Source organism: Mustela lutreola, chromosome 10 (genome assembly GCF_030435805.1).
Source record: "Mustela lutreola isolate mMusLut2 chromosome 10, mMusLut2.pri, whole genome shotgun sequence".
Lineage (NCBI taxonomy): Eukaryota > Metazoa > Chordata > Mammalia > Carnivora > Mustelidae > Mustela > Mustela lutreola.
In genome coordinates, this window is record NC_081299.1 from 55906795 (window position 1) to 55922549 (window position 15755).

The 15755-nt window shown below is 45.1% G+C and overlaps 1 protein-coding gene across 1 annotated transcript in view; it reads right to left on the bottom strand.

Annotated features, from left to right (window-relative positions):
• Positions 1-277: 277 nt before the first annotated feature.
• The window catches only part of WLS (Wnt ligand secretion mediator), a 102512-nt gene continuing 87034 nt past the window's right edge, over positions 278-15755 (bottom strand). Inside the window, exons 11-12 of the mRNA XM_059135582.1 lie at positions 11464-11617; positions 278-1233 (exon numbers count right to left, since the gene is read on the bottom strand). Of these exons, the coding sequence (XP_058991565.1) occupies positions 1124-1233; positions 11464-11617 (264 nt within the window). The 3' untranslated portion in view covers positions 278-1123. The remainder of the gene's footprint in view (positions 1234-11463; positions 11618-15755) is intronic.

A 15755-nucleotide genomic window follows, 5' to 3' on the forward strand; every position in this document is an offset into this window, starting at 1 on the left:
TTGGGGTGCAGATGTCCAGCTGTACATCCTCTAACTTTTCTTCCCCACCCTTGGGGCCACACGTGTGAGCGCTTGTTGACAGCCTAGCACAGAAAGTATGACCCTATCTCCAGAAACTGATACCACCCCCCAAACACTCCGATTTGGTGGCAAAATATTTTAACTTTTCATAAAGCTGCTTCCCCAGCCGGTTCTCCCCCACCCCCAGACTCAGCAGGGAAAAGATCCCGCGGGCATGAGCGGTTGGTGGAGGCGGAGGATGACGTGTGCGTATCCGTGAGGGCACATACATACAGGTTTATTTAAATGATCAGATCTACACTTTTGGAGGCTGTTGGAAGCATCTTATCAAAAGAAAACACATTTTAAGCAAGAGGTTAAAAAAGCTTTTCAGACCAAAAGGCCATTTAATACAATAAATCCTACTCGGGTAGTTTAGCAAACATTTTTTAAAACCCACATCCAACAGACTGGTTAGTACTGGATATACAGATTTGGTTTCAAAGCTGAAATGCCCCTGGCGTAATAGACCGTCTCATGAAATTCAGTTATTTTATATTATGCCATAAAAAATAGGGACACACATCTATTGACAACTTAAATATTAACTCAATAGGCTAGTTGGTGATATAAATAGAAAAAAAAACCCCAACAGACAACAAGTGGTCACAGACTAGGTTTGAGAAGACTATGACAGCAGACTATCCTGGCCTGCAAAGATGTTAAAATCTATCTTAGAATCTAAAACAGGAAAGAGAGTCAAATATTCCACTCCATATAGACCCCATCTGGCCCAAACCATCCCCCAAGGAGAACACCCCCAACACATGAGGTTTACTAACCACCTGCTACAGATGTTACTATGTCACTAATTAACAATGATCACAGAAAATGTGTCATATCAGAGGCTTTGTTATCATACACAACGCATTAGTGGCCGCGGGAATTGTCCTCCGAGAGCTACAGTAGGAAGGCAAACTGACGAATGTCTCCGCCGCTGGTCCAGGAAACCACAGCCAGAAGCCTGGAGCTTTCCTCTGCGCCTGAGCTCTCTGGGGCACGCTCCCCGCTCTAGCTAGAGGGGCCCAGATGCGGGACTGTCCCAGCGGGATGCTGTAGCCTCTTACTCCTGGGCCTCCTTGCGGGTCAGCTTGTAGATCTCGGTGGGTCCGTCCACATGAGTGATGGTGGTGGTGAGCTGTAGTTCCTCCCCACTGTGGACACCCAGATCACCTGAAAGAGGTTTTTGGTGTGAGATGTGTGCGAGGAGGAAGAAGCTGGTATTCGCCGCCGTAACAGCAGCCCCAACACCAGCCCTCTTCCACATCCCGAGCTTCCAGAGACCCCCAGGGCACAAACACCTGGGCCAACGTGCACCCCCTTCACTCGGGCTCTGCGGTACTTTGGGAGCATTCCTGTCTCTCAGGGAGGAGATATTAATGATAGATGAGTCAGCATACTGCTTCTATCATGTGTAGTCATTATTAACATTTAATGAGAGCTTACTTTGTACCAGACGCCATTCTCCAGGCTTTATATGTAATCGTAGTTAATCCTCCCAAGAGCCACCCCAGGTGGGCGCTGGGATCCCAGCAGCTTTAGAGATGAGGAAACAGGGAGGGAAGTAAGGACACTGCCCCAGGTGGAGAGGCAGACACACAACAGAGCCGGAGAACTAGGCCAGGGAAGGAAAGTCTGACTCCGAGGCCACCGCAGGCTAAACCAGCACAACACGCCTCCCCAGGGATGGGGAGTGAGGCACGGACACACTGAGGAATTTACAAAGCAGCTACGCCACCCGAGGGCAAACAAGACCTGCCTATATTTACTAACAGACTGGGTTTAGAAACGTTTAGGGGTTTTCTCCTCCTGGAAAAAAAAAAAGTCCTAGAAATGTGCTCAAAATTTTCTGCTGCCCCTGGAATTCTGTACACAACACCTGTAGTCTTGGACTCCTCATCAGGGACAGACATATTCCTCTGCTAAAACAGAATGATGTAGTCTTTTCTCCACTAGCAAGAAAAAATATGTTTCTGTAAATTAAAGCCCCCTACCCGCCATGAGGCAAACTAAATGAACATGCAACCGGCAAAGGGAAAATGGGAAACATCAGGACCTAACTGTTCTCAGACCGCGTCTGGTTGGGATGCTCAAGGACTTGCAGATTTGCAGAAAGAGGTGCTGGAGAATGAAAGGTCAGGGTTAGGTCTGTGATTTGTGTATGTTCTATGTCTATTTTTATTATATGTTATATTTTATTTTATTACGATATATGCTTTTTATATATTTATAGCTTTATGTTTCCACTGTGTACACATATTTTCTAGGTCTAAAATTTGTCCCAGTTCAAAGCACAGAATTAAATAAATAAGTGCACTTTTCAATTGGGGTTGAAACTTAGAAGAAAGCTTCAGTCCTATGCTTACAGCTAATGTCCTGTCACTAGTCTAAGCACTGCTGGGCCTCAACACATCTGCAGGCCTCAGAACCCAGGAGTCACCCCACACCCTGGTCCCGCAGGCTGCGAAGCTGGTGCTCCTCACATGTGCCACGTGGTATTAGTTTTTCACTTAGACCCATTTCTCAGCAGCTGTGCGGCAGCATCAGTCTTAGTAAATGCTGGTCTGCGGCTTTCTACCTGAGAGACTCCCCTCTTTCAGCAGCTGGGTCATGAGCTGATGCAAAGGACTGCTAATGGTGTTCAGGGCTATTTGCCCAAGGGTCTGATCCACAGAACTGGGGGCAGAGCAAGTAATAAAGGGGCTCTCAGGCCAGCCTCCAGCACATCCAGCTTTATCTTCCCTTGAGCACAGAGACCAATGGGATGCAGAGCCTGCAGAAGCCTTCCGCAGAGCCCCCAGAGGCCACACTGAATGAACCATTACTTGTACAACAAGCAAGTTTTCCCAGGCCACCAGCTTGCATTCTCAGGGTTGCAACTTCTAGCCCACTCCTCAGTCTAAGCACAATGTGTAGGCCTCAAATTTCTGGGTCAAAGCTAGTTCTGGATTTGCATATCTGGGTGAGCCATCCAGACTTCAAAGCCACAGTCAGGAAGAGGATGTCTGCATGAGTCATTAAAATTCCAAAGACAGTCCTGACCACCCCAATAAAGCCATTAGCACCTCCAAGAGTTTACCTAAAGAATCTCTTTCACTGAGGACTATTTAAAAATAGACACTAGAATGTAATTCTACTCAGGTTTTGAACCCAAGATGCTAGTTCTTTAAGCTTAAAATGCGATTCTCATTAGCATGTCCTAAAAAATGTGTATGATCCTACATACCACTTGAACCAAATTACTTTAATAAGCACACAGAGAGGTCTTTCTCGTGTGCTGACACTGTTCTAAACACTCTACAAATACTAACATATTTAATCCTCACACTAGTGCTTTGACAGAATCGCAACCCTCATCATTTCCATTCTAGTGATGAGAAAACAGATGAGGCACAGAGAGGTTAAGTAACTTGCCCAAGGCCAGGCTGGGAAACTGAGGTGGGATTTAAACCAGACCAATAGGCTCAGGAACCCAGGTTGTCGAACCTTTAGGCTACACTGACTCTTTGTAAACAATCCAGTTCCTACCAGCCAGCAAGACTGCCTGCAGAAGAGGAATCCACATACAATGTGTCCGGTCACAAACATATACATGCATGATCTGGATGAGATGTGCAGCATGTTAACTCTGCTTCCGTGTTTGATGGAAGAGAATTTAACGCACACAATATCAGCGTCTGGGTAGTAAAGAGAGCTGTTACTTATGAGTATTCACCCTGCACTAGGAGCAGGTCAGCAAGCCCTGTATTTCTTTGTAAGACAGGAAGACACTGAGGCTCAAATAGGCAATTAAGTTCTCTGATGTGAACCAGGTTGCTCCCAGCAGAGCTGGGATGAAGACCCAGACCAATGGGCCCCTGGCTGGACAAATCTATGACTCATTCATGTGTGGTTTGATTGTACCTTGAAGGCCAGCTCCCCCCACCCGCATCCCCCTTAGGGAGTGAATGTGGGAATACGGCAGTAACATGGCGGGAGTGGGAATCCCTCCATTTCTTTCCGAATTCCATCAACCCCTACTTCTGCCAAGGTCTTGCTCCATCTGTGACTCTCCCTCACTCTTGGCTCCTGCTACTCAGTACACAAACATGCTCTAAGTCTTTTCTAAGACAAAAGAAAAAAGAAACAAAACAAAACCAAAAACCAAAAATCCACAATACCCTTTCCAAAAATGCATTATGTTTCTTGTTTAGGGAAGAAGGGAAGAATAAATGGGGAAAAAATTAAGAAAGGTAAAGACAAGAATTCTTCGGTTTGCAGTCAGTCTCTTTCCCTGCTTATGGTGTCAGCTGCTCTCAGCTAATTAACAAGGAGATGAGGGCTTGTTTCTTTCTAACGGTTGTGAAATGGGACTAATCTCTGGCATTGGATTGACTCACCGAGGACTATCAGTGGATCCCTATTTATGATACGGCATCTATAGGTAGGTAGCTGCTTGCTGCTTGATTCTAACTGGCTGGAACACGTCCCGGAGACACGGAAAGCTTTATAAACTATGCTATAATGAGACAGCAATTACCACAGCTCCCTAAGACTGGCCACATTTTAATGATGATCCCTTGTGTATCTGTGGCTACTGGAGTAAAGGAAAGAAAATGTGCTACGGATAACTCCAAGATTGTTTCACAGAATCTGGAGACCAGCAGTCTTAGAACATTATGGGGCTAACTAATTCTGTCTTCACAACCACCAAGGCGAATGAACACCGTGTTACCCAGACCTGGAAGCCAGGAAGCTCCGGCACCACGAGTTCATATTTCTTTAGGTCAGACTCAGTGCACACTGGAGCCAGGATTCCCAACCATCTATGTCTACCTCCAAAGCTGATGTTCTTTTTATAACACCCTTGACTTCATTCTTTCCTGTGGAATTTTCTCTAGTCCCATACTGACCTCCCTTCCTATTCACCTTCAAAACTAAGTTCAAACGGTAACTCTCTGGAATAGAGTCCAGCCTGGTTCGTGGCAGAATTAAAAAATACAAGGAGAGGAGAGTATTTGTAAAGCTAAACTATTTCCATGGACAGGACTACGGTTGACTCTAAGGTTATGTCCCTCCTACACTTTGGGTGTTGAAAATAAATTGGACCATAGGGGGCGCCAGGGTGGCTCAGGCTCTGCCTCGGGCTCAGGTGGTGATCCCAGGGTGGCAGGATGGAGTTCCCTCATTGGGCGCCTTGCTCAGTGGGAAGTCTGCTTCTTCCTCTCGCTTTACCCCTCCCACCCTGCTCCGGCTCTCTCTCTCACACACAAAAATATATATACCATTTTTTAAAGTGGAGAGCAGGTTCTTAAAAATCTTCAAAAAACTTTTTTCAAAGAATATAAATAACCACTGCAGCTTCTGATAGGTACTAAGTGCTCATTATAGCATCCACAAAGACTCTCCTGGTACACACCAATCCAGGTCCTCCCTGCTCCACTGTGTGTGGGTGGTTTAGCCCAGTACAGCAGCCCTTGTGTTCCCCATGGAACCCTCAGCTGGAAAATAGGTGTGCCTCAGGATGGCTTGGTTTTTGTGACCCCTTCTAGGGGTTGGGGCACAGTGGCCTGGATCCAGCCACTTCTTAGTCACTTTCAGGCATTTAGGTGGTTTATACCAGGCATGGCGTGAGCCATTCCCCACCTACCTCCAAAGTACCTCTAGATACCAAGTACCAGGCAACTGCCAGAGGGTGGACACGATAAAACCTAGGCATTTTGAGTGAAATCTTAATGTTATGGGCTGAATTATATCCTTCCAAAATTCATTTGTTGAACTCCTATTTCCTAGTACCTCAGAATGTGACTATATGTGGAGACAGGGCCTTTAAAGAGGTATGGAATAAACATGAGGTCATAGGGAGGTCCCTAATCCAATAAGACCTATCTATGTCTTTATGTGAAAAGATTAGGGTACAGAGACACACAGACAAAAGACCATGTGAGGACACAGAGAGAAGATGACCATCTACAAGCCAAGAAAAGAACCATCAGAAGAAACCAGTCCTGCCGAAACTTTGATCTTGGACTTCCAATCTTTAGAACTGTGAAAAAATACATAGATTTCTGCTTTAAGTCTTTCATTCTGTGGTATCTGCAATAGCAGGCTTCCCAAACTGATAAATTTAGGAAGCAGAAAGTTCCTCCCAAGAAGGTGATTGAGGGTAGGGTAATAGTCATCCAAAGAGCTGGAAAAAATTATTTACTTTGCCAGGGAAAGGAAAGATCAGGTCACTGTAAGGACAGCAGCCCTGGGAGAGGCACGAGACGGGAAGTGCCCAGCTCCATTCAGCAGAGCAGAGGTGCTCGGCTGGTGATGGCTTGTTACAGGCTTCCCATCTTCATTAGGAAAAGGATATCGAGACCCACTTCAGAGTCTGAGTCCGGCCCTGGTGGTAAGACCACTTCCATCAATGCTCACAGACATCAAGAAGCCAGGCCAGCCATGGGTGGGTCATCTAACACGCAACCAGGGGAAAGGCCTCAATAAAAGGCAGCCACTGTCAAAGCCTCATGACTCAAACCAAACATTTATTGAGGCAACAAAAGCCAAAGCCACCTTTCCTGTGAAACAAGCAGCAGGAGACCTTAGAAGCCTCTGGCAGGAAAACTGACACAGCGTGGTAGCGAGCTACCAAGACATAGGACCCGGGGTTGCTGCTGTGGCTTCCAGCAGAATGAGTGTGTCAGACAGACGACATTCAGTACGAATAGAAATAGAAAGCAACCAGTTGGCAATTAGAGCGTCTCCTGTACCCTTCGTCACAGTCATCCAGTCAGGAATTCCGTTTCTCAGTTTTTTTTCTAAAACCTTCTGACGAGAATTCTATAGACGAAAGAACACAGAAATGAAAGCTATTATTAAGAATTGTCTGACTTCATAAGCAGCTCCAACTTTTTTTCCACATGAATTGGTGGCTGAGGGCGATTGGACAGTTTGTTGAGTGTGGACAGTATCGATGCTGAGCCCCTGGGAGATGCCATCTTCGCTCCGACCTAAGGTTAACATCAGCCTGCTGCAATTCGTGTCTGCCTGGGAAGACAACTAGAATGATTCACAAATTGTTCATGGGAACAGGTAAAAAGAACAACTTTAATGAGAAGGTAGCAGGAGCCGGGCAGAAAATGAGGTCTAAAATATCTTTGCTAAATTAAAACAAGTCGGGGCGCCTGCGTGGCTCCATTGGTTGAGAGACTGCCTTCAGCTTGGGTCATGACCCTGGAGTCCCGGGATTGAGACCCACATCGGGGCCCCCCGCTCAGCGGAGAGTCTGCTTCTCCCTCTGACCTCTCCCCTCTCATACTCATTCTCTCTCTCTCAAGTAAATAAATAAAATCTTTTTTAAGAAGTTGTATGTCTATTTGTATATGTGTGTACACAAACACACAACAATATGTACACACACATACACAAATAAAATGATTATACTTAAAGATATGTGTGTGTGTGTGTATATATATATATGTGTGTGTGTGTGTGTGTGAAATAACTGATGTGAGAACATTTCTGTCACCAACTATGATGAATCAACCAACTAGAAGTTGGAACCCAGAGCTCCATACCCTTGCAGCACCCATCAGCTGCTAAAAACACGAAAGTGTTCCGGCCTAGAGCTGTTCTGCCATGTCCCAAGTTTCAAGAGGCAGCCAAGGAAGCCTTGCCTCTCAGACCGGGCTACTAGCTCCATGAGAGCAGGGACTGTGTCTTGGTCCCTCCTTTGGGCTTCAGGTCACTCCATCTGATCAAACCTGATGCAGTGCTAAGTACTGAGGTACTCAGGGGTTCATTTCTAAGGGTCATTTTCCGATCCACACAGTAAAAGAGAAACACATGTATAAGAAAAAAAAATGCTCTTTAGAAAGCCAACCTTTCTAGAACCTGCCATCGGCTTTGTTTCTCTCCGTCCATTCCTTGGCCAAAAGGGAGAGGCTAAAGTCTATGCTCTCTGCTTTCCTTTCCTTCCTACCCACTCCCTCCTGATAGTTCTCGGCATCTCCTCTCCACGTCCAAAAAAACCAATCCCTCTCAATGTTCCTTCTCTTTCTTTATCCCCTTTGGCTGCATCAGAAACCACCTGCCAAGTTCCTGGAAAGGAGCTTTTTCCAGAGGTCCATCTCACCAAGGCAAGAAGCATCACACACCTGGGATTCATTCTCCATAGCCAGAGATCTGAATTCTTGGCTCTGGACCTTAAAAGCCAAGGAGCGGGGGAGCCCCAGCCAACTTAAAAATAAAAACTTGCCACGAGAAAGGGAAAGGAGCATGGGAAGGCTGGGGGAGGAGAAGGGATGTCATCCAGAGATCCAGAGAATTTAAAAACACAGTGTAACTCCCGAGGAGTTCATTTTCTAGGTTTCCATAATACTCTGAACTAGCTCCTTCCAAGGAGCTTCAAAATCCTATAACTCCTGGGAGACACTGTGTGGGCTGGTGGTGGACGGAAGAGATGAGAAGTGAAGTAGGGCAGAGAAGGAACATGATTTGAGAACCCGACGTGGAAAAGCCCCTTCCAAAGGCACGAGGTCACAGCACCACGCGGGAATGGAAGGACACAACAACAAGCTGCCCGGGGGCTCTCGGGCTGCTGTGAAATCACAGCTGATCATGTTACCATCACAGAACTGTTAAGTTGTGTGGCTCGTGTTTATGATCGGAACAGGGTCCCAAAAGAGCCTGCCCACTTAACTGCTTGAAAATTTGTTTTTTCAACAAAGGCCTTATTGGCATTTTAGGCTGGACAATTCCCTACTCCAGGGGACTATTTTGCTCTTGGCAGGATACTTAGCATCCTTAGAATCTGTCCCCTAGATGCTAGTGGCACCCTGACAATCCCAAAACAAATAAACACAAATACTTTTGGCAAGGGATTTGGGGGATAGGACCTCCTGGTGAGAGCTAGCTTTTGAGCCTTCAGTGAAGTTACAGGTCAAGCCGCCTTCAGCCTCTCCCTGCCCCCAGCCCAAATCTGTGGGGAGGGCTATTCTCAATTGCAAAGTTTCTTTAAGCCTCAGAGGGTGGCTGTTGTGCAGAGTAAGAAGTCCCAATGGGAGCTGCCTAATACCTGGCTTGCAAATCAAGCATTTGGCCCAACAGGGTGACAGGCAGTCAGCCTACCTCTAAGGGGCTGGCCACAGCTCTGGCTTCCACGTGCCTAAAAGTGCTAGGATGGGCAAATTATAACCAGTGTTGGGAAATCCCTTACCTGGGACAGAATCACCCCCCTGAGCTGCCACTTTATCCTAAGGGATGCTCCTCTTTGCCAACGGGAAGAAAGAGAACCACAGACCTTCACGGTTCCAAGACTTTAAGAGATCACACAACTGGGAGAAGTGGTGCACAGAGGTTAAGTAGTATGCCAGAGTCACCGAACCCAAACCACCAGAATAGTTTACATAAAGCGCTCTAGTATGTGGTCCGTATTCAGTAACTATTACCCATTAGGAGTATCATTCCAACTTCCCAGGAAGTCCAGTGACTGCTTTATGGGGAATTTCCCTAGAAGGCAGGAATTTCATCTACTGGATTCCTGCTCAATACTCTCAAGTCGAGGTCATGCCCATGTGGTTTCTGTCAAAGTCCAACAGGATGACCATGAAATGAAATGAAGATTCTTGTTCACAAGCCCAGAACCCCTTCCTGCTGGCGTTCTGGAGGTCCACTATTTGAGAGGTTATGTGCCACCATTCCCTGTGCAGAGTGCGACCAGCCAAGGAGCAGGAAGGAAGACAGGCCTGAAGGACACTCTTACACAGAAGGGGCAAGTATGGTCTAGAGACAGACAGTGGCTGAGAAACAGCCCCATCCCCCACAGCCCCCACTTCCAACAGAGACGCCCTTCACTTCCCATACCATCACCGTCATCACCCCCTTTTTTTAACTCAGCTCTCAAGATCAACGGCCCACCTCTAAAATATAAAAACGAATCTAGAACGCTTATTTCTAAAGCATTAATTCAAACAACATTTTCAAAGCACTCTTAAGAACTTGTCCTTGCTCTTAAGGAGTCAGTGTTCCAACAGGAGAGAGAAGACACAGGCAAATTTACCTACTGCATTTATACAGCAAGTGTCATATGAAAAGGATAATCGTGTTTCCCCAGGCCTGTTTCTTAGAACACCATTTAAAAAAAAAAAAAAAAAAAAAAGCACTGCCTGGAAAAGGGGTCCAGTGCCAAATAATTCAATAATTTTGGGGAATGCTATTACTCCCACCCATTTTAAAGCACCTATAGTAAAAATTAAGTCATTAAGGCATTAAGATGTCCTGCAGTAAAAACCTCATTAATCCAATTAAAAACCCAATGGTTCTCAAATTTGACTACTAAAACCCAGCAATATCCCAGGGCAACAACATTCTATTGAATATAGTTCTCTGGGCTCTAACTGGAGTGTTCTGGAATAGGTTTCAAGAAAGAAGCAGCATTTTGAATGAGCCCAGAAGGTTGGGAGGGTTTTATTAGACCCAAATGGACCCAGGATATGAATCCATTCATTCAACACACACTTGTGTTGAGTACTTCCTATGAGCAAGGCCCAGCCATGGTCCCATAGCAGACATGCAGACCGAAAGCCCTGGACTTTGCTCCAAGGGAGTGAAGGGCACTGGTTCAGATTTGAGAAGGACCATCTAATACTTGGGGAAGAGCGAGAACATGGCAAGGGTAAAGCAGGTGTGAGAGAGAGAAGGCAAAGTAAGGGTGGGCCCCAACAGTGTAGGACTGAGCTGTCAGAGGGAAAGGAGCTATCAGATATGTTGGTTACCAGGCGACCCCACCCATTCCAAGTTAAGAGCATGGCCTGGAGCAGTGACTGTCATTTCCCTCTGCCACTGCTGGGAGAGACACCCCAGTCAAGCACTTCCCCTCTCTGGGCCTCCGTTTCATCATCTACAAAACAACCAGACTGGCTAGGTTCCCTAAGGTTCCTCATAGCATCAGTAGCATTTAAGGAGAAGAAGGCCATGGGGACGGGTGAATAGCTATTGGTGTGGACGCGTGTCAACAGCCTTGCACAAGATTGGGCAGGAAAAAAACGAAGCCAGCTCCGTCTTCAACTCTCAGAACCCAGTCCCGTTCCACCTGATAGCTTGAGACCATGCTTCTCAGATCAGAAGAATAAATACAGCATAATCTCCGAGAGTCAATTTTGCTCAGAAAATTGAGGGAAGCAATGTTAAGTTTTAAACTAAAACGGGCACCTCTTTCAGACTAGACTGCAATATTCTCAAAAAAGGCACAAGGACTTAAAGAAATATCTGCCCCGTGCTGGCTTTTTGTCTTATGGCTCCCCAGTACCCTAGGGGTACTCACTGACATTTAGAGGGCAAGTTTGACCAGGGAACCCAGAGCCTTTCCTAAGAGGATCTTGTAGAAACTGAAGCTGAATTATCCTGAATAAAGCTCTGCTAAAGAGACAAACTCACCATTGGATTGGTCTTCCCCATAGTTCTTATGGGAGGGTGCATATAAGAACATCAAAGCAAAGACATACAGGTTCCACATCCCATAAATGCCTGTGAAAAAGGCACTGTTCACTTGGACTGTGACGCCGCCCCACTTCCAATGGCCTTCCGTCACCTACGGAAAAAGAACAGTAACATTTAATTGGAACCAAGAAGAAACAACACGGAGACAGGAATCAACCCACACAAAAACCAAATATCTTCTATATATGGTAAAAGTAAAGGGCCTTGTAGGACTCCTGTTTTACTTTTTTAGGTTATTTATTTATTTATTTTTGAAAGAAAGAGAGAGAGAGTGAGGGAGCCTGAGTGGGAGAAGGGGCAGAGGGAGAAGGAGAAGTAGACTCCCTGCTGAGCAGGGAGCCCAATGGATTCGGGGCTGGATCCCAGAACCCTGGGATCATGACCTGAGCCAAAGGCAGACATTTAACTGACTGAACTACTCAGGCACCCAGGCCTCTTTTTTAAATCTAAATCATACTAGTATGAATTTATATTCACTGAGGGTTTACTGCGTGTCAGATACAAAGTCAGTGGTTCTCCTGTTGGCTGCGTATCAGAACCACCCAGGGAGTAGCCCTTTCTTAAATAACAGTCCACGGTTATCCCTAATATATGGAAACAGTGTTTGAGTCTCACACTTATCCACAACTCTGACTCTTCCTCTGCGGTCTGTCTTCCCAGCTCGATGTAAACTCCCTGCAGGCAGAGACCACTTCTGACCTGTTTACTGCCATACCTTGGCGCCTGATCCCCAAAGGGGCTTAGTGAAGACAGGCTCATTAAATAAGTGAGTAGCCTTCCTTAGTGGGGCAGTGCAGGGAAGCAGAAAAGACATGGGCCTGGAGTCAGAGATCAGGATTCAAATGCAGACTTTACCACTTACTCTGTTTCATGTAAGAGAAGATTAAGACTCTGAACTGCAGTTTCTTTTTTTTTTTTTTTTTAAAGATTTTATTTATTTATCAGAGAGAGAGGGGGAGAGAGCGAGCACAGGCAGACAGAATGGCAGGCAGAGGCAGAGGGAGAAGCAGGCTCCCTGCTGAGCAAGGAGCCTGATGTGGGACTCGATCCCAGGACGCTGGGATCATGACATGAGCCGAAGGCAGCTGCTTAACCAACTGAGCCACCCAGGCGTCCCATGAACTGCAGTTTCTTTAAGTACAAAGTAGAGGAGCGCCTGGGTGGCACAGTTGGTTAAGCATCTGCCTTCAGCTCAGGTCATGACACCGGAGTCCTGGAATCGAGTCCCACATCAGGCTCCCAGCTACCCAGGGAGTCTGCTTCTCCCTCTCTCTCAGCCCCTCTCCCTTGCTTGTGCTCTCTCTTTTGCTTACTTGCTCTTTCTCAATTAAATAACTAAGATCTTAAAAACGAAAAAACAAAAACAAAAAAACCCTACAAAACAAACTTGCAGGGTTACTGAGGAGAATTAAGTAAAAATGTTTCTAGAAATTTCCTAAGACAGCAGCGCCTGGGTGGCTCAGTGGGTTAAGCCTTTGGCCCAGGTCGTGATCTCAGGTCATGGGATCAAACCCCACATCAGGCTCTCTGCTCAGCGGGGAGCCTGCTTCCCCCTCTCTCTCTGTCTGCTTCTCTGTCTACTTGTGATCTCTCTCTCTCTTTCTGTCAAAAAAAAAAAAAAAAATTAAAAAAAAAATTTCCCAAGACAATGAACAAAAATCTATGTCTATAATGTCACTCTATGTAAGTCAATCATGAAGGTAATTATGAATCTTTCACAGCCTTTACAATTCTCCAGGAATGTTTTGAGGCTGCCTTTCTCTATGTTAATGACTTCGTAATTGTTTCGAGGGCTGTCTGATGACATAGGGATTACACTAAGAACTGTCAACAGAACTACTGAGCCTAGTGACTAAAAACTTGTGCCAGTTCTAAGATCAATGAAATGATTCTAACCACTTCTGCTTGCTGCAGGAAATCATAAATGGAGTAGAAGAATACTGGACAAATGTCCCTGTGAGAACTTAATGAGGCTGGGTTATATAAGCCATTTCTAGGAGCCCCCACTCCTAGGAGCTACAGTGTGAGCAGTAAGCTATATCTAAATGTTAATGACTTTGACAAGCAGGTGGATTTCACCTCCTATTCATGAGGCAATGGGTCTATATTCACCTGACACCTTCTTTATACCTCATGACCCTGGGGCCCCAGGCATAATAAAGTTATAAGAGTAGTTGTTTCCTTTTGAAAGACCTGGAGTGTCCATTAATTAAGTTAACTAACTGTAGACTTACCAATTTTAGTTTGGCCTTGGTGATACATAATTTTTCATTTTTGTGATGCACAAACCACTAATCATGAATGCTTACTTATTTCTGGAAATAATTCACTTGATACAATGTGCTCAGGAATATTTTTGGCAAAGAAGAATTTCATAACCACTTCTGATTTTAGAACAATGTATAAGCATTCAAACTACTTAGAACGAACTTCTCAGAAACGTCTCCAAATGTCACTCTTCTTAAAAGAAGAGAATACTGTAATTTTATAAAAATTACAGTACTTAGGGCATACTTAAGATGATTTTAATGCATATAATGGAAGAGAAGAGGGAGTCTTAAGATAATTCCTGGAAACATATGTGTGTGCTGTCATAACAAAGGAACAGTTCTGTTTGACAGGACAGAGGGGAGGCCAGACTGGGTGAACTACAGGTAATGATGGAGTAAGGCAGCTCTAATTTTATTCTACTCTGTTAAGACAGCAGGCCCCTCAATAGGTCTCTCTCCTGCAAGAGACCCTACTTCCTATGACATAAGCTGGGAATCCTCAGTACCTTTTTGCTCAAAGTGATTCTTGTTGGGACTGGCATGACAGATCTAAGGAAACACCCACTGTACGCCTGGTTCACAAGGGTATTTGACAGATGGATGTTTGTTGAATGAATATGGATAAAAGTACAGGCATGTGTAGGAATGGAAGTAGAAAGGGAGGATAGAAACAGTCGTTGTTAGGAAATATCTGATGGCAAAGTAAAGAGAAACTACTGCATTCCACAGTAAAGTCAATTACCCATTGACTTACTTTTAAGTAAGTCAATGGGTAATAGGTACTATTTCACTTAAATATTACTCTCTAACACAGATATTAGCAAAACTAAGACTTTTTAAAATAACAAGGGTAATGACAGTTAAGATTTATTCAATGCTACTATGTCAGACACTACTGTAAGAATTTTACATGGAGGATATTATTTAGTCTTAATAGCGTCATTAGTTGGCAGGTAGCATTTCCACTCAACACAGGGGAAAACTGTGCCACAGTGAGGTATGTTATCTTGCCAAGATTGCTCAGTCAGAAAGTCGTGACTCTGACTCCGAAGGAAGATATTCTTAACCATTATGTAATAAAAGAGTAGGAATATTATACTTAAAAAAAAAAAGATTTTATTTACTTATTTGACAGAGAGAGACACAGCGAGAGAGGGACCACAAGCAGGGGGAGTGGGAGAGGGAGAAGCAGGCTTCCTGCAGAACAGGGTGCCTGATGCGGGGCTCAATCCCAGGACCCTGGAATCAGGACCTAGGCCAAAGGCAGACGCTTAATGACTGAGCCGCCCAGGCGCCCCAAGAGTAGCAATATTAACCTAAAGAGTGGTGAGTCCGTTAAGTTAGCATATGGAGCAACTATTGTGGAAGACCAGACTTCCTTTGAAAATTCACTTAATTAACCATAATGCAAATTATTATTCAGTGTATATATATACCAGTTTGCAATTTCAAATCCATAGAGTAATACAGACCTAGTAATATAAGATATTCAAAACTGGATCTATATGCAAAATACAACTTTACAGTAGAACCGCTGAAATAAGATGCTCATACCATGAGGGGGACACAGGTGCTAAGATGGCCTGAGAAACTAGCAGATTCATGCCCCCTCTCAGGTTTGCTCTGAGACACCTGCACCTTGTTTAGTGTAAGGTTGCAGAATTACCATTACTATTTAATTTGTAATCCCTAAATGTATTATTTCCTGCTGAGGGCAAAGAGTTGAGTCTGCATAAATGAGCTGTATACAGAGTCACTCAACTGTGGGTGTGTGCCCGTCTCCTCTCAGTCCTGCCTGGAACCTCCTGTGTTCTGAGCATGTTCCCACCGACAGGAACCACACAGTAAGCAGTCTCAACAGAGCAGGCCTTGTGAACCCGAAATCTTATTAATGCCAAAGCACAGAGGTGACAGTCACCCCATTTTAACTTCCAGAGGAAAAAAACAGATAGCTCCAAC